Source organism: Papio anubis, chromosome 4, assembly GCF_008728515.1.
Source record: "Papio anubis isolate 15944 chromosome 4, Panubis1.0, whole genome shotgun sequence".
In the NCBI taxonomy this organism is placed as follows: domain Eukaryota; kingdom Metazoa; phylum Chordata; class Mammalia; order Primates; family Cercopithecidae; genus Papio; species Papio anubis.
This window is the reverse complement of record NC_044979.1, coordinates 135,372,888-135,399,664: the sequence shown is the minus strand read 5'-3', so window position 1 is coordinate 135,399,664 and position 26,777 is coordinate 135,372,888. Positions and strand designations below refer to the sequence as shown.

Sequence of the window (26,777 nt, the reverse complement as noted above, 5' to 3'; positions counted from 1 at the left end):
CACATTATCTCCAGGGATTGGGAGGGCCCAGCTGCCCCAAGCACCGGTTGCTGGGGCAACCCAACAAAGATTGTCCCGTCTTTAGATACCAGGACACAACGGGGGGATTCTGTTAGCAGGGAGTGGGGCAGAGGACTTGGAGGACAGCCTTTGGGGTCAGATCCAGGACTAGAACTCAGATTTTTTTTTTTTTTTTTGACAGGGTCTAGCTGTGTACCCTAGGTTGGACTACAATCATAGCTCATTGCAGCCTTGACCTCCTGGGCTCAAGCTATCCTCCTGCCTCAGCATCCCGAGTAGCTGAGACAACAGGCATGCACCACCACACCTGGCTCACTTTTTCGGTTTTTGGTAGAGATGGGGGTCTCACTGTGTTGCCCAGGCTGATCTTGAACTCCTGGGCTTGATCCTCCTGCCTCAGCCTCCCGAAGCACTGGGATTACAGGCATGAGCCACCGTGCCCAGTGAGACCCCGGGTGTCTTAACCATGACCCCAGACTGCCTTCTACTGCACCACGGCTGGGTATAAGACCCCCTCCCGCTGCCCAGCCCAGAGCCTGGCCTGAGCAGATACGAATGGAAGGCCAGGGCTGTGACTGGCAATGTTCTCCCCAGCTACAGTGACAGTGGGGAGGGGCAGGAATCCAGGACCCCCAGGCCACTCTATCCCCACTGGGGAGCCTTTGGGACTGGAGAGGGAGTATTCAGTGGGAGGCTGAGGCTGCTGGGGAGAAAGGATACCCCCCCTTTCCAGAAGGGGAGAAATTTCTTTTTTGTTTGTTCTCTTAAGCTTCTTTTTCAAGAAACAAGCATATGGCAGCGGATGGTGCGGGGGCCGTGTTTGGGTGGGGTGTGTGCCTGCCTTTGCCTTTTACGTGGTTGGGTGTATTTTTTTTTTCTCCATCAGCTCCAACGCCCCAGCTGGTCCACAGGGCAGTGAGACTTGAATCACAGAGGCACTTCCCTGGTGTCCAGAAAAATCCGGCTCTTTCTAGTGGCGCTTCCAAGGGGGAAGAGATTGGAGAGCTCTCCAGCAAACCCAGGCCTGAGCTTTGCAGAGGTCTGAGTGTCCAAGGTGCTGAGGGTGTGGACTGTCTTTGTGAGGTGGGGTACAGCCAGTGAAGGAGCCGGTGTTAATTTCCTGAAGCTGCTGTAACACGAGCCACAGACTTGGTGCCTTGAAAAAACAGAAATTTCAGGCCAGGCGCAATGGCTCATGCCTGTAATTCCAGCACTTTGAAAGGCTAAGGTGGGCAGATCACGAGGTCAGGAGTTCAAGACCATTCTGGCCAACATGGTGAAACCCTATCTCTACTAAAAATACAAAAATTAGATGGGCGTGGTGGTAGGCACCTGTAATCCCAGCTACTCAGGAGGCTGAGACAGGAGAATCGTTTGAACTCTGGAGGTGGAGGTTGCAGTGAGCTGAGATCCCACCACTGCACTCCAGCCTGGGCGACACAGGGAGGAAAAAGAAATTCTTTCTTTTTTTTTTTTTTACTTTTAGGTTCTTGGGTACAAGGGCAGGTTCGTGACATAGGTAAACTTGTGTCATGAGGGTTTGTTGGACAGATTCTTTTTTCACCCAGGTATGAAGCCCAGTACCCAATAGTTATTTCTTCTGATCCTCTCCCTCCCCCCACCCTCCATCTTCTGAAAGGCCCGGGTGTGTGTTGCCCTCTCTCTGTGTCCATGTGTTCTCATTGTTCAGCTCCCACTTATAAGTGAGAACATGCAGTAGTATTTGGTTTTCTGTTCTTGTGTTAGTTTGCTAAGTATAATGGCCTCCAGCTCCATCCGTGTCCCGGCAAAGAACATGATCTCATTCTTTTTTGTGGCTGCGTAGTATACCATGGTGTATATATACTACATTTTCTTTATCTAGTGTATCATCGATGGACATTTAGATTGGTTCCATGTTTTGCTATTGTGAATAGTGCTGCAATAAACATACGTGTGCATGTGTCTTTATTGTAGAATAATTTCTATTCCTTTGGGTATATACTCAGTAAGGGTGCCAGGTCGAACAGTATTTCTATCTTTAGGTTTCTGAGGAATCACCACACTGTCTTCCACAATGGCTGAACTAATTTACAATCCCAACAGTGTATAAGTGTTCTTTGTTCTCCACAACCTCACCAGCCTCTGTTTTTGTTGTTGTTGTTGTTTGTTTTTGTTTTGAGACGGAGTCTCACTCTGTCGTCCAGACTGTAGTGCAGTGGTGTGATCTCAGCTCACTGCAACCTCCACTTCCTGGGTTCAAGTAATTCTCCTGTCTCAGCCTCCCAAGTAGCTGGGATTGCAGGCGTGCACCACCATGCCCAGCTAATTTTTTTATTTTTGTTTTATTTTATTTTATTTTTTTGGGACAGAGTCTCACTCTGTCGCCCAGGCTGGAGTGCAGTGGCGCGATCTTGGCTCACTGCAAGCTCCGCCTCCCGGGTTCACGCCATTCTCCTGCCTCAGCCTCCCGAGTAGCTGGGACTACAGGTGCCTGCCACCACGCCCGGCTAATTTTTTGTATTTTTAGTACAGTCTGGGTTTCACCATGTTAGCCAGGATGGTCTTGATCTCCTGACCTTGTGATCCGCCTGCCTTGGCCTCCCCCAAAGTGCTGGGATTATAGGTGTGAGCCACCACGCCTGGCCCAGCATCTATTATTTTTTGACTTTAATAATAGCCATTCTGACTGGTGTGAGATGGTATCTCATTGTGGTTGTGATTTGCATTTCACTCATGATCAGTGATGTTGAGTCTTTTTTCATGAGATTGTTGGCTACATGTACATCTCCTTTTGAAAAGTGTCTGTTCATGTACTTTGCCCATGTTTTTATGAGAACAACAAAAATTTCTATTCTCACAGTTCTGGAGGCCAAAGGTCCAAAATCATTACCACTGGGCCAAAATCAAGGTGCCGACAATGCCATGCTCCCTCCAGAGGCTCTCGGGGGAAATCTGTTCCTGGCCTCTTCTCGCTCCTGGGGGTTGCCAGCACTCCTGGGCTTGTGGCCACATCACTCCAGTCTTCAAGGCCAGCATCTTCCAATCTCTCTCTACTTTGTCTTCACTTGGACTTCTCTTCTATATGGATGTCCAGTCTTCCTCTACCCTATTTTCAAAAAATTTTTGTAGAGCTGGGGTCTTGCTGTGTTGCCCAGGCTAGTCTCAAACTCTTAGCCTCAAGTGATCCTCCTGACTCGAAGTGATCCTCCTGCCTTGGCCTCCTAAAGCACTGGGATTACAGGAATGAGTCACTGTGCCTGGCATGACCTCTTCTTCTCTTTTGTTTTTTTGAGATAGGGATCTCACTGTGTTGCTCAGGCTGGAGGGCAGTGATGTGATCTCAGCTCACAGCATCCTTGACCTCCTGGGCTCAGGTGATCCTCCCATCTCAGCCTCCCGAGTAATTGGGACTACAGGCATGCGCCACCACACCCAGCTAATTTTTTTTTATTTTTTGTAGAGATGGAGTCTCACTATGTTTCCCAGGCCAGTCTCAAACTCCTGGGCTCAAGCGATCCTCCCACTTCGGCCTCCCAAAGTGCTGGGCTTACAGGTATGAGCCACCACGCCCGGCCATGACCTCTTCTTATAAGGATGCATGTGATGGTATTTAGAGCCTACCCGGCTAAGCCAGAATAATCCCTTATCTCAAGATCCTTAATCACATCCGCAAAGTGATTTTGCCATATAAGGTAACACTTACAGGTTCCGGGATTAGGACGTGGCTGTCTTTTGGGGGTCATTTTTTGACCCTATCTCGGGTCTCTAAGGGCAAACTCCAACAGCCATTCTAGTAGACCGGTTCTCCTGTGATAGATGCTGGCCAGGTAAAGGAGACAAATGGAAGATCCCAGCTGACCCACCTCGGCTCTGTCCCCTATGAGGGGACCTTATTCTCATTTATGTGGACTCCCTAAGCCATATATCTAGGCTGGAGTGCAGTGGCCTGATCTTGGCTCACTGCAGCCTTGACCTCGTGGGCTCAGGGGATCCTCCCATCTCAGCCTCTGGAGCAGCTGGGACTACAGGCATGCGCCACCACACCCAGCTAATTTTTTTTTTATTTTTTGTAGAGATGGGGTCTTGCCATATTACCCAGGCTGGTCTTGAACTCCTGAGCTCAAGCCGTGTCCACTTTCCCAAACAGCCGCCCCACCTTGAGGGGTACAGCAGCGTCAGCCTGGTGTGCCCTCAGGGTGTATCCGTTATTGATCTTGGACTGCATAAACCAATAGCCCAACATTAGCAGTGTCAACGGTCATTTCTTCTTTTACTCTTCACAGTTTGAGAGTTGTCTGAGCTCAGCCAGATGGGTCTCACTCAATCTCTCCTACAATTACAATCAAAAGGTTGCCGGCAAGATTTGGAGGCTGCAGTGAGCTATGATCGCACCACTGCACTCCAGCCTGGGCAACAGAGTGAGATCCCGTCTCTAAATAAAAAGTTAGCAGGGCTTGAGGTCATTTTGAAGATGTTTCACTTGCTGGCTCGGGGCCTGAGCCGAGGAACAGCCGGGGCCCCTCCGACTTCCCTGATGCCCCTTGGCCCCTCCAGCACCGTGGCATCACGATACCCAGGCTTCCCACGTGTTGGCTCAGAGTCCAGGGGCAAGGGTCTGAGAGTGAGTGAGCGGCTGGGGGAAGTCTAGCACCTTTGGGTACCTGACTGCAGAGGTCACGTGTTGGAGCTGCCCACACATTCTCTTCGTTCAAAGTGGGTCCTTATTCAAATCATGTTCAAAAGAAGAGAATTAGATGACACCACTTGTTGGGAGAAGTATTAAAGAACTGATTTTTTTTTTTTTTTTTTCACTTTGGGAAGCTGAGGTGGGAAGATCCCTTGAGCCCGGGAGTTCGAGACCAGCCTGGGCAACATAGGGAAACTCCCATTTCTATTAAAGAAACAAACAAACAAACAAAAATAACTTATTTATTTTTTAGAGACTGGGTCTTGCTCTGTCACTCAGGCTGGAGTGCAGTGGTGTGATCACATCTCACTGTAGCCTCCACTTCCTGGGCTCAAGTGGTCCTCTTGCCTCAGCCTCCCCAGTAGCTGGGACTACAGGTATGCACCACCATGCCTATCTAACTTTAAAAAATTTTTTATATAGAGATAGGAGTCTCACCATGTTGCCCAGTTTGGTCTCGAACTCCTGATCTCAAGCAGTCCACCTGCCTCAGCCTCCCAAAGTGCTGGATTACAGGCATGAGCCACCGCACCTGGCCTAAGAATGTATTGTCAGATGTAAAACCACTGCAGGAGGAGGGACCAGAGAAGAGGGCCCTGGGGCCCCAGAAGTAGGGTGCATCTGCCAGCTGGATTCCAGGGGTCTGAGTAGCCAGGTGCCTGGGGTGGGAGAGTGGGTGTAGGCTCCAGGTGGGCATGTCCTCTTCGGGAAGAGTGGGAAGGGCCCTCCAGAGCCCAGGCCCAGGCTCCTGGCTGAGGCTAGGACAGTCTCAGAGCATTTCCCCCTGGACAACCCCAGAATCCGACCGCAATCTGTGCCAACAGCACTTTGGCGTTCTGCTCCACTGCCTGCCCGCCCCACCACAGACGCCGCACCCCATCGGGCTCACTCGTACCTTAGTGCCTTTGCCCGAGCTGTCCCCTCTGTCTGGACTGCCCCATCCCTCGCCACCCACCTTCTCCATGTCTCCTGATTCTTCCAAACCTGCATCAATGGCTCCTCTCTTCGGAGGCCTTTCCAGGCCTTGTTAAGTGTAGCAGGCCCTGGGCACACACAGATGAAAGCAGTCAGCCCTGTTCTCCAGGAGTGGTGCATGGGGGCTCTGACGCCTCCACACCCCGGAGGCGGAGGGAAGGAGGAGCTGAGGGAGCCCAACCGAGGGGCACAGCGGGAGGTGTTGACGAACCCACTACAGCTAAGAGGGAGCCAGCAGCGGGGAACGGCATTTCTTAAAAAGGGCACAGCAGGTGCAAAGGCCTGAGTGACAGTGTAAGGCCCACCCAGGGGCCTGCAGGCTGGAGTGTGGGGCTCTGGAGGGAAGACGGGCTCAGCTTCCTCAGTGGTGTGACTCCTGATGGGACACTGAGCCTCTTGAGGGTGCGGTCATGCCCTGCCCATCTCTGTGTCCCAGCACGAGTGGGGCTGGGGCCAGCCACCTTCTCCGTGAAGGTTTTCACTGCATTCAGACTGTGCTAGAACTGACCCCAGGAGGACTTGGACTAGCATGTGTGTGTGAATGAGTATGTGAGTGTGCATGCAAGTGTGTGTGTGTGGACATGCATGTGAGTTTGCATGCATGTGTGTGCATGTGTGTATTGTGTGCACATGGGTGTGTATCCATGTGAGTGTGGGTATGCATATGTATGTGTGTGGGTGTGTGTATGCATGCATGTATGCATGTGGGTGTCAATGCGCGTGTGCATATGTGTGTATGCATGTGAGTGGCTGTGTGGGTGTGTGTGGGTAATGTGGGTGTCTATAATGTGTATGCATGTGAGAATTAATGGGTAGCATGTATGTAAGTGTCACATGTGTGTGTGTGCACATGTGGGTGTCACATGCGTAATGCATGTGAAGGTGTCAATGTAATGATACATATATTAATGTAAATTAATGTCACATATGTGGAATACATATATGTGTGGGGGTAATGCGTGTGTATTACATGTATGTGTGGATGGGTGTGGGTGTGCATGTATGTGGGTAGGGGTATTACATGTGTGTGGAGTGTGTTACATGTGCATATAGAGCGTTACGTAATGTCTGCATGTATATGTGGGTATGTGTGTGTGGGTGTGCATGCATATGTGTGTGGGTGTGCATGCATGATATGTGTGCGTGTGGGTGTGCGTGTGTATGTATGTGTGCGTGTGGGTATGCATGTGCTGTGGGTGTGCGTGTGTGTGTGCATGTATGTGTGGGGGTGTGTGCGTGTGGGGTGTGTTTGTGCATGTGTGGGTGTGCATGCATATGTGTGCGTGTAGGTGTGCGTGTGTATGTGTGCGAGTGGGTGTGTGCATGTATGTGTGGGTGTTCATGTGTTGTGGGTGTGCATGTATGTGTGTGGCTGTGTGCGTGTGGGTGTGTGTGCGTGTGGGTGTGTGTGCGTGCGTGGAAGTGTCTTGGCGTGTGTGTGGGTGTGCATGCATGTGTGTGTGGAGTTGCTAGTGCTCACACTCACCTGGGGCAGAGATGTGCTTGTTAGGTACCCCCTTCCTCTCTCCACCCCATTCTAGCAAAGGTCACTGAGTGTCCTCTCTAGTCTTAGGAATGACACTCCACACTGGACAATGAGAGCAACCAAATACTTCCTGTCTTTCCCCCGCCCCCAATTTTGAAAAATTGTATTAAGACCGGGCATGGTATCTTATGCCTATAATCCCAGCATGCTGGGAGGCTGAGGTGGGAGGATTGTTTGAGGCCAGGCGTTCAAGACCAGCCTGGACAACACAGCAAGACCCCATCTCTACAAAAAAATTTAAAATTAGCCCATCATGGTGGTGCACACCTGTAGTCCCAGCTGCTCGGAAGGCTGAGGTGGGAAGATTTCTTGAACCCAGGAATTTGAGGCTGCAGTGAGCTATGATCACACCAGTGCAATCCAGCCTGGGCAACAGAGTGAGACTCTTTCTCAATAAAATAAAATATAAAAACAGAACTACTATACAATCCAGCAGTTCCACCTCTGGATATATACCCCAAATAATTGAAAACAGGGTTGCCAAGTGATTTGCATACTCATGTTAATAGCAACATTATTTGCAAGAGTTTAAACATGGAGTGCAGCTGTACAGTCATAGCTTACTGCAGCCCCGACCTCCCCAGGCTCAAGCCATCCTCCCACCTCAGCTTGCTAAGTAGCTGGGACTACAGGTGTGCACCACCACACCCAGCTAATTTTTGTATTTTCTGTAGAGATGGGATCTCGCCATGTTGCTCAGGCTGCTCTCGAACTCCTGAGCTCAAGCAATCCTCCTGCCTCAGCCTCCCAAAGTGCTGGGATTACAGGCATGAGCCACTGGACCTGGTTGGTAGTCCTATTTTTAATTTTTTGAGGAACCACCATGCTGTTTTCCACAGTGCCTGTACCATTTTGCATCCCTGCCAGCAGCGCACAGCATTCCAATTTCCCCACATTCTCACCAGCTCTTGTTTTTGTCCTGTGTTTTTTTTGTTTTTGTTTTTGTTTTTTGAAACAGAGTTTCGCTTTTGTTGCCCAGGCTGGAGTGCAATGGCGTGATCTCAGCTCACTGCAACCTCCACCTCCTGGGTTCAAGCAATTCTCCTACCTCAGCCTCCCTAGTAGCTGGGATTACAGGTGCCCGCCACCACGCCTGGCTAATTTTTTGTATTTTTAGTAGAGACGGGGTTTTGCCATGTTGGTCAGGCTGGTCTCGAACTCCTGACCTCAGATGATCCACCCTCCTCGGCCTCCCAAAGTGCTGGGATTATAGGCGTGAGCCACCGCGCCTGGCCTTCCTGTGTTTTTATAGTAGGTATCCTGGTGGGTGTGAGGTGGAGTTTAGATTTGCATTTTGCTAATCTTTAGTGATGTTGGGCATCTTTTCATCTGCTTTCTGGCCATTTGTATATCTTCTTAGGGGAGAGGTCTACTCAAGTCATTTGCCTATTTTTTAATTGGATTATTACTATTATTATTAATGGAGATGAGGTCTCACTGTGTTGCCCACGTCTCGAGCTCCTGGCCTCAAGTGATCCTCCACCTTGGCCTCCCAAACTGCTAGGATTACAGGCGTGAACCACTGCACCTAGTCTTAGTGGTTGAGTATTAGGAGGTGTCTGCATATCCTGGATATTAATCCCTTACCAATATACTATTTACAAATATTTTCGCCCATTCTGTGGTTTGCCTTTTTATTCTGTTGATTCTGTCCAAAACTTCTCTTTACTCACAGAACAAAGGTTGTCTCTCTCTAAGCCAAGCTTCTTCCCTTTGCTTCTCTCCATGGAAACAACAGTATATTATCCTTCCACTCCTGTACCCAGAGAACTCCTGTTCACTCTTCAAAACCCACCTCAACAGTCATCAACTCAGGGAAGCCTTGTTTCAGGCCCCTCCTCCCCCAAAACTAAGTAAATAAAACAATTAAATAAAACATAGGTAACCCCTTTCCCCAGTGTCAAGCTCTGTGCCTGGGCGAGCTTCTCCGCTTGTCCTTCTTTCATGGTCCTGTAATTCTTCTTATTATTATTTTTAATAAGATGGAATCTCACTCTTTCATGCAGGCTGGAGTGCAGTGGCAAGATCTCAGCTCACTGCAGCCTCCAACTCTCAGGTTCTAGCAATTCTTCTGCCTCAGCCTCCCTAGTAGCTGGGACTATAGGCGTGCACCACCACCTCCAGCTAATTTCTTGTATTTTTAGTAGAGATGGGGTTTCATCATGTTGGCCAGGCTGGTCTCAAACTCCTGACCTCAAGTGATCCTCCCACCTCGGCCTCCCAAAGTGCTTGGATTACAGGCTTGAGCCACCTGCCCAGACTGGTCCTGTAATTCTTTCTGGGCACACTGGCCCTGTGAGCTGGAGGAGGGCAGGCGGGGCCTGGCACAGAGCAGCCTCCTGGTAGGTGTTGAGTGAATGAGTGGGGGTGGGGAGGGGAGGCCAGGGAAGGCACCCAGGCTGTGTTCCTCCCACTCCCAGCCTTGCCATGACCTACCAGGCCTCCAGCTCCTGCTGAGTTCTTGCAGAGTGGCCCCTCCCCACTTACAGCTCACTGCCTTGGACTAGGTCCCAGCTGATGGCCCGGCGGAGGTGTCCTCTCTGTTCTTACCCAGTATGACCTAGGTGGGAGCCAATAAGCACAGGGAATGATTATTGCCCTGAGGGTTCAAAAGTGTGCGAGGAAGGAAGGGAGGGAGGGAAGGAAAGAAGGAAGGGGGAGAAGGGAGAGAGGGAGGGAGAGGAGGGAAGGAAGGAAGGGAGCAATGAATAAATGCACACATCAAGGAATGAATGAATGCACACAAAGGAATGAATGCACACAGTAAGGAATGAATGAATGAATGCATACAAAGGAATGCATGCACACACCAAGGATTGAATGAATGCATACGTGAATGAATGCGTGCACACAAAGGAATGAATGGATACACCAAGAAATGAATGCACACACCAAGGAATGAATGAATGCACACAAAGGAATGAATGTACATACCAAGGAATGAATGAATGAGTGCACACACCAAGGAATGAATGAATGAATGCACACAAAGGAATTAAAGAATGCACACGAAAGAATGCATGCACACACCAAGGAATGAGTGAATGAATGCTCACAAAGAAATGAATGAGTGAATGTACACACCAAAGAATTAGTGAATGAATGCACACACAAAGGAATGAATGAATGAATGAATGAATGTACCACTTGTGGGGAGCAAGAAAGGCCTGAGAGACTCCCAGCTGAGGGGGCCCGCATGTGTGTCCCTGCTGCTGAGGGGCCTGGGCATGCTGGTGCATGGGGGAAGGGCTTGGGTTTGGGCTGAACTGGCTCACAGGCGACCCATCAAATGTCACAAATGACCTTGAACAGCTGCCACAAATGACCTTGAGCAGCACGCTTCCCCTCCCAAGCCTTAGCCCCCCAAGATGTAACATGGATTAGAACCACCTCATGGTGCTTTTCTGAAAATTCGGTGGGCCTAATGTGGTGGCTCACGCCTGTAATCCTAGCACTTTGGGAGGCCAAGGTGGGTGGATCGCTTGGGCTCAGGAGTTTGAGACCAGCCTGGGAAACAGCGAGACCCTATCTGTTTTGTTAAAAAAGAAAAAGAAAAAAAAGAAAATTCGGTGGCGTGATGGGTGTGCCGGTTGGAGAGCTGTGACATTTGGTTTTTTGGTTCAACCCCAAGCCAGTGCAGACAAGTGACCGTCCCCAGCCAGCAGGCCAGGCCTCTCAGTGTCACCCTGGCTGAGGTTGTTCGTGTATGTGTGTGTGTGTCCCTTTCTTAACTGTCCTCTTTCTTTGCATCATGTGTGTGGTCTTTTCTGTCTCATACACACATACCCGTTGCATTTGCATGCTCTGACACACTGATGCTTCCTTTTTAAAAATTTTTATTTTTGGAGGCAGGGTCTTGCTCTGTCACCCAGCCTGGAGTGTAACGGCACGATCACAGCTCTCTGCAGCCTTGAACCCCTGGGCTCATCTGATCCTTCTGCCTCAGCCTCCTGACTAGCTGGGACCACAGGTGTGGACCACCACGCCTGGCTATTTTTTTTTTATTTTTGTAGAGGTGGGGTCTTGCTATGTTGCCCAGGCTGGTACAGTCCTGCTTCTTTATGTATGTATGTATGTATTCTCTTTTTAGAAAGTTATTTCATTGAATCCTTCTTTAAGCACAGACTTTTCCGAAGCTCTGGGGACACTTGGGGAGAAGAGGAGGGGAGGGTTCTAGATGCCCCCTAGGGCCACATTGGCCCTGGGTGCAGGACAAGCCCACGCAGGAGAAACAGACTCTGCCTAGGGGTCTCCTCTTTGCCTCCTCCCTGGGTCCCAGCTGGGTGGTCTCCCCTGTTCACTGCTGGGCAGGGTTGGGCAGTGCAGAGCCGAGCCCACTGCTGTCATCATCCCAGGGCGAAGGGGCTTGAAGGCTGCGTCATGGGGTGATGGGAACCCGGATTTAGTCGGTACAACCTGAGCTCAGGTTTCAGCTTTGCCACATCCTTGCGGTGGGGTCTTCGGGTTGGAATTCCTCCTCTGTAAAATGAGAACTTGTGAGAATTAAACCTGGTCCCGGTATTTAGGAAACAGCCCTGTGACTCCTTCCCTTTGTTCTCTCTGGAGGGGGTGGTCCTCGAGCTCTACCGAGCTCACGCCAGGGAGAGTCATGGCCGAGCCCCTGGGCCAGATGCCAAGCTCCATGCCACCTTGGCACTTACTTTTTTGGCTCTGGGCCTCTTGGCTGTCCTCTCTGTGAAGGGCATCTAAGGTGGTGGGTGGGGGAGGGGAGTTTGGTTTGTTTGTTTGTTTGTTTGTTTTGTTTTGTTATTTTTTCGAGATGGAGTCTCACTCTGTCACCCACGCTGGAGTGCAGTGGCGTCATCTCTGCTCACCGCAGCCTCCACCTCCTGGGTTCAAGTGATTCTCCTGTCTCAGCTACCTAAGTAGCTGGAACAACAGGCACCCACCACTGTGCCCGGCTAATTTTTTAATTTTTAGTAGAGGTGGGGTTTCACCATATTGGCCAAACTGGTCTTGAACTCTTGACCTCAAGTGATCCACCCACCTCAGCCTCCCAAAATGCTGGGATTACAGGTGTGAGCTACCGCACCTGGCCTTTGTTGTTGTTTAGAGACAGGGTGTTGCTCTGTCTCCCAGGCTGCAGTACAGTGGCACAATCGTAGCTCACCGTGGCCTCAAACTCCTGGCTCAGGCGATCCTCCCGTCTCAGCCTCCCGAGTAGCTGGCGCCACAGGCATATGCCCAGCTAATTTCTGTATTTATTGTAGAGACAGGGTTTTGCCGTGTTTCCCAGGCTGGTCTCGAACTCCTGGCCTCAAGCCATCCTCCCACCTTGGCCTCCCAGAATGCTGGAATTATAGGCGTGAGCCACCATGCCCAGCCAGGAAGGGGAGTCTTTTTTTAAACGGGCTGAGCCAGGAGATTTGTCTTAGCCTTGTTCTTTTGTCTACATGCCTTTTCCCACCTCCCACTAGGCTGCACTTCACTGGGGTGAATCGGTCAGAACCAGCCAGCGGGAACACCTGTTTCCCAGACATCCAGGCTGTGGGCGGCAGAATAGGCTCATGCGTTAGCTCACTCGCTGCTATCCTCCTAGCTGGCCCTGAGCGCCGGGTGCAGGGTGTTTGGGATCGGAAATTGCAGCTGGATTTCTGTTACTTCACTGTCACCCTGGCCCCAGGGTTGGCTAGAAAGTGGGCTCTCTGGGCTAGACTCCTGTGGGAGTCCCCCAGCCTGGAGGCAGCCCTGCCTTGAGTCGGGGCAGCACTGACTCAGACGTGGGCACAAGCGCTTGGCTAATCTTTGGCTCAGGGTCCGGGCTGGCCTCCAGCTCTCGGCGGCCGGCAAATCTGCTGCTGTCTGGGCAAGGAGTCCCTGGCAAGACACAGGGCAGGCGGCAGGCAAGCAGGGAAGCTGAGCTTCTTGGAGTCTGGAGTAGGGAACATCCCTGAAGATGACCCAGGCCCTGCACCTGGCTGGGTGTAAGAGTCCCCTGTGAACTTAAAAATACAGTGTCCTGGCCGGGCGCGGTGGCTCACACCTGTAATCCCAACACTTTGGGAGGCCGAGGTGGGCAGATCACTTGAGGTCAGGAGTTCGAGACCAGCCTGACCAACATGGTGAAACCATGTCTCTACTAATAATATAAAAATTAGCCAGGTGTGGTGGAGCATGCCTGTAATCCCAGCTACTTGGAAGGCTGAGGCAGGAGAATTGCTTGAACCCGGGAGGTGGAGGTTGCAGTTGCAGTGAACTGAAATCATGCCACTGCACTCCAGCCTGGGCAATAGAGTGAGACTCCATCTCAAAAAAAAAAAAAAAAATATAATGTGCGGGGCCCCGCTGCCCAGGGAGCGGTCACCTCTGATGGGATGGGGCCCAGGAGCCTGGGCACTGAACAGCAGGTGTTGGCAGCAGCTGAGCTACCAGCCATCATTGCTTCACAGGTGGGCGGAGCAAAATTGGGAGCTGGGTGATGGGACAGATGTGACAGCAGCTCTTCCACAATTCCTGGACTGTAACCTGGGGTCTTCCCAGCGGACTTCCCTCCACCCATCCCAGCTCTGCCTTTTGGGGGCTTTAAGTCTCTCACATTTTTTTTTTTTTTTTGAGACGGAGTCTCGCTCTGTCACCCAGGCTGGGGTGCAGTGGCTGGATCTCAGCTCACTGCAAGCTCCGCCTCCCGGGTTTACGCCATTCTCCTGCCTCAGCCTCCCAAGTAGCTGGGACTACAGGCGCCCGCCCCCTCGCCTGGCTAGTTTTTTGTATTTTTTAGTAGAGATGGGGTTTCACCGTGTTAGCAAGGATGGTCTTGATCTTCTGACCTCGTGATCCACCCGTCTCAGCCTCCCAAAGTGCTGGGATTACAGGCTTGAGCCACCGCACCCAGCCGTCACATTATTATTATTACTTTAATAATTTCAACTTTTAGGCCGGGCTGTATTCCCAGCACTTTGGGAGGCCGAGGTGGGTGGATCACTTGATGTCAGGAGTTCGAGACCAGCCTGGCCAACATAGGGAAACCCCATCTCTACTAAAAATAGAAACATTAGCTGGGCATGGTGGCGGGCACCTGTAATCCCAGCTACTTAGGAGGCTGAGGCAGGAGAATCGCTTGGACATGGGAGGCGGAGGCCACAGTGAGCCGAGATCTCACCACTGCACTCCAATCTGGGTGACAGTGAGACTCTGTCTCAAAAACAATAATAATTTTAACTTTATTTTAGATTCTGGGGGTACATGTGCAGGTTTGTTACAAAGGGATATTGCATGATGCTGAGATTCGGGGTACAATTGATCTCATCACCCGGGTAGTGAGCATAGCACCCAATAAGTAGTTTTTCAACCTCTCCTTTTCCCCTCTCTCCCTGCTTTTGGAGGCCTTGGTGTCTGTCATTCCCATCTTTATGTCCATGAGTACCCAACGTTTAGCTCCCCTTTTAAGTGAGAACATTTGATATTTGGTTTTCTGTTTCTATGTTAATTTGCATAGGATAATGACCTCCAGCTACTTCCATGTTGCCGCAAAGGACATGATTTGGTTCTTTTTTATGGCTGCATAATATTCCATGGTGTGCATGTAGCACATTTTCTTTATCCATTCTACCGTTGATGGGCACCTGGGTTCAATCTATGTCTTTGCTATTGTGAATAGTGCTGCAGTGAACAGACACGTCTCTCACTTTATTAAGGGAAGTTGACTTTTTGAACTCAAAGGATGGACATGTGGGACATTTCTCTTCCTCGCGAGTGTCTGTGTTTTTGGCTGCTGAGAGAGGCATCTGGGCTCCTGTTCCCATTGCTCCCTGCGTTGCAGGGTGACCAACCATCCTAGGTGGCCCGGGACTGAGGGGTTTCCCAGGAGACGGAACTTTCTGTGCTAAACCCAGGAATGTCGAGTTGGGCCCGGTTGGCTGTGTGTCAGCTCTGCATGTGAGCAGCTGGTCTGTTCCCTGAGTCCCTGTGAATGTGGGAAGCGTGGTCTTCCTGCCACATGGTGACAGCAAGGACACCAGCAAAGTTGGAGACAGACAACCTTCTTCCCCCCGTGCACTGGCTGAGGCCTGGGGCAAGTGCCTTTCTCATCTCTAAAACAGAGTGATGCTAGAGGAAGGACAGTAGCTCATGCGGGCCAATGCTGCCATCAGAATTTTTACTTTTTTTTTTTTTTCAATGGAGTGTTGCTGTGTTGCCCAGGCTGGAGTGCAATGGCGCCATCTCGGCTCACTGCAACCTCTGCCTCCTGGGTTCCAGCGATTCTCCTGCCTCAGCCTCCCAAGTAACTGAGATTACAGGCACGCACGCTACCACGTCCAGCTAATTTTTGTATTTTTAGTAGTGTTGGGGTTTCATCATGTTGTCCAGGCTGGTCTCAAACTCCTGAGCTCAAGTGATCTGCCCACTTCACCCTCTCAAAGTGCTAGGATTACAGCCGTGAGCCACTGTGCACAGCCATGCTATCAGAATTTTTATTTTTTATTTAAAAGACAGGGTCTTGCTCTGTCACCCAGGCTGGAGTGCAGTGTTGCCGTCATAGCTCAGTACAGCCTCGAGCTCCTTGTCTCAAGCAGTCCTCCCGCCTCGGCCTCCCATAGTGCCGGGACTATAAGCGTGAGCCACTGTACCCAGCCTCTGCCTTCATTTTCTGTTTAGAACCATTCCCACTTTACAAATGGAAAATCTCAAGGTTTCAGGACTCACCCGAGGTGGTCCTAGCACACCTGGGCCTGGGTCTCATCTTCCCCCGCTGCATTCTTGCTCCAGGCACGTGGAACCTGCCTCTCCCTCCATCTGAGGCCCTGGGCATTTGCAGGGAGTAGGCGTCTCTCTCCATGCTCCCCAAGTCCGCCCACCGGGCTGTGGCTCAGGACAGAAGGTCCTACAAGCCTGGATGACCGGGACAAGGAACCGGGGATGGCCCACAGCCCAGCCCTTCTTCCCTCTCTCTGTCCCTCCCTCCTGGAGTCCCTGGTTTCTTCCTAAATGGATTAGAGCCTTTACTGGAAGGAGCCGGCCGCTGTCTGGGGCAGCCGGGAGCCCAGGGCTGGATGGCTGTCTGGTGGCTCCTGCTTTGCCCTGATTTGATTTGGGCCTCAGCAGCTGGGAGGCTGGCAGCCCTAAGGCCTTTGTGGGAATAGTTCAAGGGACCGGCTGGCAGGGGGTGGCTGGGGGGAGGGGGACACCTTCCAGCCCCCAGGCAGCAGACCTCTCAGCTGGATCTTTTACGAAGTCCGGTCACATGCAAGACCCTCCTGCAGGCTTCCTGCCATGGAATATCCCCCGTCGTGGCCACTGGCCACCCCTTGGTTCATCAGTGGGTCTCATCCATGGCCTGTGTCTCATCCATGGCCTGTCACCGCCTCTGCATCCCTTAATACAGCGGATTTCAAAGTTCTATAAAATTGGAACCCAGAAGAAGAAATGTCTTTTCTAAACATTTAGCAGCAAACTCAACATACATTTTGGCCAAACGCCTACCGGCCAGTTGTTTAAATCAATATTTATCCGCAGCCAAAAAGCAGAGGAGAGCCAGAACCGAGGCCAGCGCTGAGCTCTGATGTGTCTCTCATTTCTCAGGACGTTTCTGTCCCTGAGGCTGGACACCTCTGGCCTAGTGAAGTGTGATGCACTCTGACATCTCCTGTTCTCTGTCATTGGCCAATGATCATACATCATGACCTACTGCAAGGTCTGTCTGTGGCTGGGACCACACACCTTGGGCCTCATGTACATTGGGCACTGATTGAGGCCCTGGGGTGTGACAGTGGCAGGCAGACCTGGTTTCTGCCCTCAAAGAGCTTACAGTTGGCAGGGGCACCCATGGCAGCAGAAGACACCCCAGGCCTGGTGCCCTTTGTGGCGCCAGCCCCGCGGTCCTCCTGCCTGGGCCTTCCCTACCCCACTGGGTGCAGAAACTCCTTGTCTGCAGGTAGGAGGCAGCAGGTTTACAGGCTCCTTTGGGTCCTGCAGCCCTGCTGTCTGCTGTCAACACCCAGCAGGGGCCACACAGAAAGCACTGGGACTGAGCCCAGAGAGGGGAACCGAGAGGCCTCTGCCTCTGGTCTCTGCCTTCTTTGCTTGGATTGGTGCAGGGACAGCTGCCTTGAGGGCAGGCCCAGGCCCTGGGGCAGGCTGTGGGTGCCCCCCGGGTCAAGAAGGAGAGGGGCAGGGTAGAACCAGGGGCTGAGGGAGGCTCATCTTTGTGTCTCATGGGTGCCCAGCTGGGCACTGTCATACCCAGCAAGCCTGTGCCATGCCACGGGGACCCACAATTGGGGGTTCTGGACTTGAGGGGGAGGATGCAGCTCTGTCCCCCAGGAATCCCACTGCAACGGGACACAGTCCTGTCCTGGGGAGCCCCCGACCTGAGACAAAGCAGCCTCGGCCCTGCTGTATCTTTCAATATTCCTGAAGCCAAGTCTCCTGGCTAGGAGGGAAACTGAGGCTGGAAGGCCTCGGTGGGGGTGGCATTGGCCTCAGAAGCACGTGGCTTGATGCAGAAATGTGACGGCAGAGCTCAGAGGTGTGCGGAACAGAGGGGAGGACATCACCGGCTTCTGACCCTGCTGGGCTTCAGGTTGGGGGTACAGGAGGTGGGCCAGCAGGTTGGACAATTAAAAGCTTTGATGAGACTGGGTGAGGTGGCTCATGCCTGTACTTTCAACACTTTGGGAGGCTGAGGAGGGCAGGTCACCTGAGGCCAGGAGTTCAAGACCAGCCTGGCCAACATGGTGAAACCCTATCTCTACTAAAAATACAAAAATTAGCCAGATGTATGGTGGCACCTGTAATCCCAGCTACCAGGGAGGCTGAGGCAGGAGAATCACTCAGACCCAGGAAGGGGAGGTTGCAGTGAGCCAATATTGTACCACTGCACTCCAGCCTGGGCAACAGAGCAAGACGCTGTCTCGAAATAAAATTAAATTTAAAATTAAAAAAAGCTTCGAGGACAACCAGCAGATGATGGCAGGGCCAGGAAGGGTGCTTGAGGCAGGGGGAACTGAACCCTCACAGACTAGGGGATCATGAATGTCGGTCCATCTGGGAGTGGCACAGCTTAGAGGACCTGGAGCATGGAGTGTGAGGGGGATCTGGAGTGGGGGACAGGAGACTAGGTAGCTAGAATACCAGGCTGAGGAGTTGAGAGCTAATGTGGGCAGCAGGGAACCATGGAGGGTGTGTGAGCAAGGGAGGGCTGTGGCCAGAACTGCCCACGTTGGGAGAGGTGGCAGTTGGGGCCTGCCCAACAGACTGGTCCTGGTGCTGGGCTCAGCTTGTGTGTGCCGACTTCGGAGGGCATGCCACAGGGTGCGAGTTATCCTGCCACCTGTGCCCAGGCCTGTGCAGGCTCTAATCCCATCACACATAAAGCCCTTGGGCCCAAGGAAGGTCGGCCCTGGATACACAGGCAGCCGTGGGAGTCCGGGGGTCAGGTGGATTGGGGCGGGCGGGCGCCACATGAGCCAAGCCCCCTGCCTTGTGCCCACCACCACTGCCTCCTCCCTCCCCACAGGCGACCATGGCCTTGCTGGGCAAGCGCTGTGACGTCCCCGCCAACGGCTGTGGACCCGACCGCTGGAACTCTGCCTTCACCCGCAAAGACGAGATCATCACCAGCCTCGTGTCTGCCTTAGACTCCATGGTGAGTGTCCCCACCCGCCCAGGAGGAGGGGACAGGGTGAGCGTCCCCGCCTGCCTTGTAGCTCAAATCCTACCTCAGCCACTCGAAGGAGCTTTCACTGACCTGAGCCTCAGTTTATCTGACTGCAGCTAGGGCCACGACGCCTGCGTCAAGGGTGGGAGACTTCAGTGAGATCCAGTACATAAAAATCTAGCCCTGGGGCCGGGCGCGGTGGCTCACGCCTGTAATCCTAGCACTTTGGGAGGCTGAGGCGGGCAGATCACGAGGTCAGGGGTTCAAGACCAGCCTGGCCAATATGGTGAAACCTCATCTCTACTAAAGATACAAAAAATTAACTGGGTGTAGTGGTGGGTGCCTGTAATCCCAGCTACTCAAGAGGCTGAGGCAGGAGAACTGCTTGAACCTGGGAGGCGGAGGTTGCAGTGAGCCGAGGTCGCGCCATTGCACTCCAGCCTGGGTGACAGGGCAAGACTCCGTCTCAGAAAAAAAATCTATCCCTGGAATAAACAGTAGTTCCCAGCCCTCGTCCCCTTGTCCCTTCACCCCTCTTGCCATTTCCACTTTGTCCCTGGTATGAACCACACGCCTATGTCCTAGCAGGTGATCTGAGGAATAATGTCTGGGAAGGCATTCATTAGAAAGATGTAATCCCCAACATTAAAGCAAGAGTTCTAACTGCATCTCGGGCGGGAAGAGAGAAACCAGGCTTTGTATAATATGGCGCTATTGCCTGCATACCTAGACCTATAGTAATTTATCCCAAATGAGGACATCGTAATATCATTTTCCTCCAGCCTTTTCCTGGCGGGAGGTTCTGTGATGCAAGTCTTCAAAAAAAATCTGGCCCAGCACGGTGGCTCACGCCTGTAATCCCAGCAGTTTTAGGGGCCGAGGTGGGTGGATCACTTAGGGTCAGGAGTTCGAGACCAGCCTGACCAACATGGCAAAATCCCATCTCTACTAAAAATACAAAAATTAGGCGGGCATGGTGGCCCATGCCTGTAATCCCAGCTACTTGAGAGGCTGAGGCAGGAGAATCACTTGAACCCCGGAAGTGGAGGTTGCAGTGAGCAGAGATCACACCACTGCACTCTCGCCTGGGCAACAGAGGGGGACTTCATCTCAAAAAAAATAAATAAATAAAAATAAAAAAATTAGACTGGCATGGTGGCACATGCCTGTAATCCCGCCTACTCAGGAGGATGAGGCAGGAGAATTGCTTGAACCTGGGAGGCGGAGGTTGCAGCAAGCCGAGATCACGCCACTGCACTCCAGCCTGGGCAACAGAACGAGACTCTCTCAATTAAAAAAAAATTTTTTTAATAAAAATAAAATTAAAAACCTGTCTGACATCAGTTAGCTGCACCCCTGCATTTTAGGATGATGAAGCGCAGAGAGAGTAGGACCTTGCCCGAAGTCACACAGCATGACCAGTTGTTTGGTTTTTTTTTTGAGATGGAGTCTCGCTCTGTCACCCAGGCTGGAGTGCAGTCGCGCAAACTCGGCTCACCGCACCCTCCGCCTCCCAGGTTCAAGCAATTCTCCTGCTTCAGCCTCCCGAGTAGCTGGGACTACAGGCATCCGCCACCACACGTGGCCAGCTAATTTTTGTACTTTTAGTAGAGACGGGGTTTCACCATGTTGGCCAGGATGGTCACAATCTCTTGACCTCGTGATCCGCCCACCTCAGCCTCTCAAAGTGTTGGGATTACAGGCGTGAGCCACTGCACCCGGCCCAGCAAGACCAGGTTTTAAAGTGAGCTTCTGCATACAAAGTCTCCCCGAAAAACAAAAGGACCCCCTTCAAGCTATTCCTGGTGTAGATGGCTCAAGGGCTGCTTAGGTGGTGTTTGGGGCAGTGGTGGGAGACACCCCTGGAAAAGTAACTGGGTGCCACACTCTCTCCATAACGACCCCTCCCCTATGCAGAGTGACCTTCATGAGGAGGGGGCCCGAGGAGCTCAGCCCTGTGTCCTGAAGCACTGTGAGCTTGGCAGTGGTGGAAGTGTGGCTGACGTGGGCAGTGATGGGCGATCCCATGGCCACTAGCTACCTGTGGCTATTTGCAATTTTTTTTTTTTTTTGGAGAGTTTTGCTCTGTTGCCCAGACTGGAGTGCAGTGGCGCAATCTTGGCTCACTGCAACCTCCACCTCCTGGGCTCAAGTGATTCTCTTGCCTCAGCCTCCTGAGTAGCTGGGATTACAGGCGTGCGCCACCACGCCTGGCTAATTTTTTGTATTTTTAGTAGAGAGAGGGTTTCACCATGTTAGCCAGGCCGGTCTCAAACTCCTGACCTCAGGTGATCCACCTTCCTCAGCCTCCCAAAGTGCTGGGATTACAGGCATGAGCCACCGCGCCTAATTCATTTAAATTCTAATTAGTTAAAATGAAATAAGCAACTCAGTTGTTCAGTTGCACCAGCCTCATTTTACGTGCTCAGTAGTCAGAAGTGGCTGGTGTCTACGGATTGGACAGTGCAGAGGTAGAATATGTTCATTATCATAGAAAGTTACACTGGGTGGGCCAGGCACAATGGCTCACGCGTATAATCCCAGCACCCTGAGAGGCTGAGTGGGGCAGATCACTTGAGACCAGGACTTTGAGATCAGCCTGGCCAACATGGTGAAACTCCATCTCTACTGAAAATACAAAAATTAGCTGGGCATGGTGGTGCACGCCTGTGGTCCTAGCTATTCGGGAGGCTGAGGCAGGAGAATTGCCTGAGTCTGGGAGGCGGAGGTTGCAGTGAGCCAAGGTCGTGCCACTACACTCCAGCCTGGGTGACAGAGCAAGACTTTCTATCAAAAAAAAAAGGCCAGGCGCAGTGACTCAAGCCTGTAATCCCAGCACTTTGGGAGGCCAAGACGGGCGGATCACGAGGTCAGGAGACCGAGACCATCTTGGCTAACACGGTGAAACCCTGTCTGTACTAAAAAATACAAAAAACTAGCCGGGTGAGGTGGCGGGCACCTGTAGTCCCAGCTACTCGGGAGGCTGAGGCAGGAGAATGGCATGAACTCGGGAGGCGGAGCTTGCAGTGAGCTGAGATCTGGCCACTGCACTCCAGCCTGGGTAACAGAGTGAAACTCTGTCTCAAAAAAAAAAAAAGTTCTACTAGGTAGCAGTGGTCTAGTGAGTGTATCAGAACCTCCCTGGAGGAGCACGTGACCCTCTAGTTATCCTAGCGGTGTGAACAAGACAGGCTCCCCCTGTCCCTGGGCCTTTTAAGGGCTTCCTGAGGGACCCTCATGGGACAATGACATTTGCTTAGCAGTGACTTAAGTCCAGCCTCCTCCAAATGCCAGGGTCTTTTGGTGGCCTGTAGGGAGGGTGGAATGAAGGGATGTGCCTTCGTCACCCGCCCCCAATCTCAGATCCTCTTCCCCACCAGCTCTGGGTGCCTTTAGGTGGGTGAGTTTTCTGCCACGGTCTCGGCGTCTTCAGCTGAGCGGTGACTGTGGCATGAAGCAGCTCTTTCAGCTGTGATGGATGAGAAACAGCTGGATTTATTTGTTTTATTTTTTGTTAATACTCTACAGTGTTCCACGCAGAAAGGGAACAGCAAGCTTTTGTTTTCATCTTAGAAGAAAATGAATGCCCTGTGTTTTAATTTTCCAGTAGGGACCCTGGAGGACAGACCTCCTGGCCCCACGCCTCCCGCACCTTCCTAACCAGAGCGATTCCAGGCTGGGGCTGGCACCATAGGCCAGATGATGGCCCAGAGAGGTTACCTGTCCCAGGCCACACAGCACAGAACTGCAATTGGAAGCCAGACTCTATAGCTGCCAGCACTACCTGACTCAGATGAAAAACAGCATTTTTTCGGCACAATCAGGGTTTTCCTGGTGGGGTGGGTCAGAGAGCTGAGATGCTGGTGGTCTCGGTTGCAGGGACCCCCCCATATTAAGGCCTCTGTGCTATGGGGCTGCAGACCTCGACTGTGGGGCCATGAGGATAGCCAGCTCCGTGTTTACCCATATAGGATGTCCCAGTTTAGAGATCTTTTCCCCCAACCATTGAATCCCCATACCCAAGCCCAGTGGCACTGTGGAACTGGGCTGCTTCTCCCCAATTCTACAGACGTGGAAACTGGCCAGGCACAGTGGCTCACGCCTGTAATCCCAGCACTTTGGGAGGCTGAGATGGGCACATCACCTGAGGTCAGGAGTTTGAGACCAGCCTGGCCAACATGGTGAAACCCCATCTCTCCTTATGATACAAAAATTAGTGAGGCATGGTGGCGGGCGCCTGTAGTCCCAGCTACTCCGCAGGCTGAGGCAGGAGAATCGCTTGAACCTGGGAGGCAGAGGTTGCAGTGAACCAAGACTGCGCCACTGTACTCCAGCCTGGGCGACAGAGTGAGACTGTGTCTCAACAAAACAAAACAAAACAGATGTAGAAACTGGAGCCCAGAGGAGGGACATGACTGGCTTAAGTCCCAAAGCAGAAACGGCCGAGGTGAGAATACAGCCCCAGTCTGTCCAATCCCCACCTTTCCTGCCGTTCTTCCCACCCCCTCCTCATCCAGGACTTGAGAGGGGCCAAGAGAACGCAGCACGGCATTGTCCCTGGGGCTGGGGCTAAGGTGGGCTTACCCCAAGGAGGAAGACCTTGGAGGGAGGAGCCGAGGACACTTGTCCTCCTCCAGCCCCCCATCGCCAATCCCTGGAGGGCCATTCATTCAGTCGCACTACAGAATCTGAGACCAAGAACGGTAGAGGGACCGTCTGTCCCTGGAGCTTCTGCTGAGGTCTCAGGCAGCTGGGAGCTCACATCCCACTCCCGAAGCGGGTACTAGAGGTGTTTGGAGAGGGGAGCCCTTCCACTCACACACCCTGCTCTTCCCACAGTGCTCAGCGCTGTCCAAACTGAACGCCGAGGTGGCCTGTGTCGCCGTGCACGATGAGAGCGCCTTCGTGGTGGGCACGGAGAAGGGGAGAATGTTCCTGAATGCCCGGAAGGAGCTCCAGTCAGATTTCCTCAGGTTCTGCCGTGAGTACCCCAGGGCTCTGGAGGGCCAGGCCCGCCATGCCTCGAGGGCAGGAGCTCTGGTCCGTCTCTGGGTCCCCAGCCCTGTCCAGCCAGGGTGACGGTGTGCAGGGGATGAACCTAACAAGCAAGGTTGTCTGAGATTCCCGATGTGGTGTTATTGAGGCAGCCGTGGTTTTTGTGGGAATCATTCCGCAGCCCCTGAGTTGACAGAGACTGGCTGGGTGAACCCCAGGGTAGGCCAGAGCCAGCCACTTCCATCTGCCTTTTCCAGATGGGGACACCAAGGCCCAAGGTTGCTGCTCAGTTCTTCCTCTTCAGTATGTATTTCTGAGCACAAGGACCAAATGCACTTATTCCAACACAATTTTTTTTTTTTTTAATGAGACAGAGTCTCACTCTGTCACCCAGGCTGGAGTGCAGTGGCACAATTTTGGCTCACTACAACCTCTGCTTCCCAGGTTCAAGTGATTCTCCTGTCTCAGCTTCCCAAGTAGCTGGGATTACAGGCACCCACCACCACGCCCGACTAATTTTGTATTTTTAGTAGAGATGGGGTTTCACCATGTTGGCCAGGCTGGTCTCGAACTCCTGACCTCAAGTGACCCACCCACCTCAGTCTCCCAAAGTGCTGGGATTACAGATGTGAGCCGCCGTGCCTGGCCATATTCCAATAAGATTTATTGATCACCTGCTGTGCATGGCATCCTTTCTGATGCTAACTCACCTACCCTGACATCAACCTGAAGAGGCAGGCACTGTCATTGCTATAGTGACAGTTAACATCTTAGGCCAGGTGCAGTGGCTCATGTCTGTAGTCCTAGCACTTCAGGAGGCTGAAATGGAGGACCACTTGAGCCCAGAAGTTGGAGACCAGCCTGGGCAACATAGCAAGACCCCTGTCTCTACAAAAAATTTAAAAATTAACCAGGCTTGATGGTGCACACCTGTAGTCCCAGTACAGAAAGCCATGGATGGGACCAGGCATGGTGGCTTACGCCTGTAATCCCAGTACTTTGGGAGGCTGAGGCAGGAGGAACACTTGAGCCTGGGAGTTTAAGGCTGCAGTGAGCTGCGATGGCACCACTGCACTCCAGCCTGGGTGACAGTGAGACCCCATCTCAAAAGAACCATGGTATAGCATGAGGTTAAGAGAACGGGCCACCTGGGTCCACAACTGCTGTGCCTCAACCCACTCATCCGTGAAAGGGGAGAACGGGTGGGTCTGAGGGTTAAACGAATTTGTACCCAGCAAGCACTTAGGACAGTGTCTGGCACTGGGTTCACACTCAATAGACACCAGCTGTTGTTGCTATTAATAGTATTCGCATCACACCCCTAAGATCAGCTGTTTCAGGGAAGGGCATCCCCCAGCGCTGGGCCTATCATTACTGGGGTACAGCTGCGTCCCCAGCCAGCCCCCCACCCCACTCAGCCTTCAGAGCCTAGACCTTCCCCAGGGCCAGAATGGGGGACTGGGCCGGGTAGAGTGGACAGCAGCAGGTCCTGTGGCACCCCAGCCTCCCAGAGCCTGAGGCGGTGCACCTGGCTTCTAGAGCCAGGCAGAGCCGCTATTTATAGCACCAGGAACTCGGCTGGTTTATTTCAAGCTCCGCAGATCCCAGAGGAGAACAGGCTCCAAGCCGGGAGGGGGCCACGGGCCCCTCCTCTCATCTCCTTTCCAATGCAGCTTCTAGAACATTCCCGAAGGATCTACCAACACTCTCCGGTCCCCACTCTGGCCCAGCCTGGCATGAACCTGCTGTTTGCAACCCACGGCCTCCTCGGAGCAGGGGTTGGGGGGTGCCCGTTGTTTCTTCCTTCGGCAGAGCAGAAAACGGGGCCATAGATTGGTCGAGACAGTGTTGGTGTCAGGGCACAGAAAGGCATGGATGGGGCCAGGCACGGTGGCTCACGCCTGTAATCCCAGCACTTTGGGGGGACAAGGCAGGCGGATCACCTGAGGTCAGGAGTTCGAGACCAGCCTGGCCAACATGATGAGATCCCATATCTACTAAAAATACAAAAATTAGTTGGACATGGTGGCGGGCGCCTGTAATCCCAGCTACTCGGGAGACTGAGGCAGGGGAATCACTTAAACCCTGGAGATGGAGGTTGTAGTGAGCTGAGATTGTGCCACTGCACTCCAGCCTGGGCGACAGAGTGGACTCTGTCAAAAAAAAGAAAGAGAGAGAGAGAGAGGGAGGGAGGGAGGGAAAGAGAGAAAGAGAGAGAGAGAAAGAGAAAGAGACAGATGGAACGTTCATCGAACCTCAGTTCTGAGCTGGAATAGCCGGCCTCCCACGAGCATGCACAGATGGAGGCTCAGAGAGAGAAGGGACTTACCCAAGGTCACACAGCAAATTAGAGGTGACCAGAAGTGAGGCCCAGCCCTGGGCCAGGCAATGGGAACTCTGAGATGACCAGCCCTGGCCCTCAGTGGGGTGGTTGGGATAGGGCTTGGTCACTCATTAATTCTTCATTCATTCATTCACTTGTGTATCACGTTGTGTGCCAGTCTCCACGGCTCAGCACAGGGCAGAGACATCCCAGCTCGAAGGCCGGGTGGTGAGACGGGTGTTCACTGTGGCCTCCCGTGCTGTGTGTCCCACAGGAGGGCCCCCGTGGAAGGATCCGGAGGCAGAGCACCCCAAGAAGGTGCAGCGGGGTGAGGGCAGCGGCCGGAGCCTCCCTCGGTCCTCCCTGGAACACGGCTCAGATGTGTACCTTCTGCGGAAGATGGTAGAGGAGGTGTTTGATGTTCTTTATAGTAAGATCCTTCCTCATTCCATTTGGGGGCCCCAGGGAGGGTGGGAGCCTGGGTCCCCACCCAGCAGAGGGGGCCCCCTCCTGTCCCACTACAGGCCCTGGGCAAAGCCAGACCCCAAGGCATGGAGGTACTGGTTACCCTAGCCCTTCCTCATCTCTGCATTCCCAGACACAGACGTTCTACTCCAGCCATTTTCCCAAA

General features: G+C 52.6%; 1 protein-coding gene across 3 annotated transcripts in view; it reads left to right on the top strand.

Moving 5' to 3' along the window:
* GTF2IRD1 (GTF2I repeat domain containing 1) overlaps positions 1-26,777 on the top strand; it is a 145,569-nt gene that overhangs the window by 36,396 nt on the left and 82,396 nt on the right. For all 3 annotated transcript variants that reach the window (XM_031665466.1, XM_031665465.1, XM_031665467.1), the window contains exons 2-4: positions 18,688-18,816; positions 23,668-23,809; positions 26,421-26,576. In XM_031665466.1, coding sequence (XP_031521326.1) covers positions 18,694-18,816; positions 23,668-23,809; positions 26,421-26,576 — 421 coding nt within the window. In that variant the 5' untranslated portion in view covers positions 18,688-18,693. The remainder of the gene's footprint in view (positions 1-18,687; positions 18,817-23,667; positions 23,810-26,420; positions 26,577-26,777) is intronic.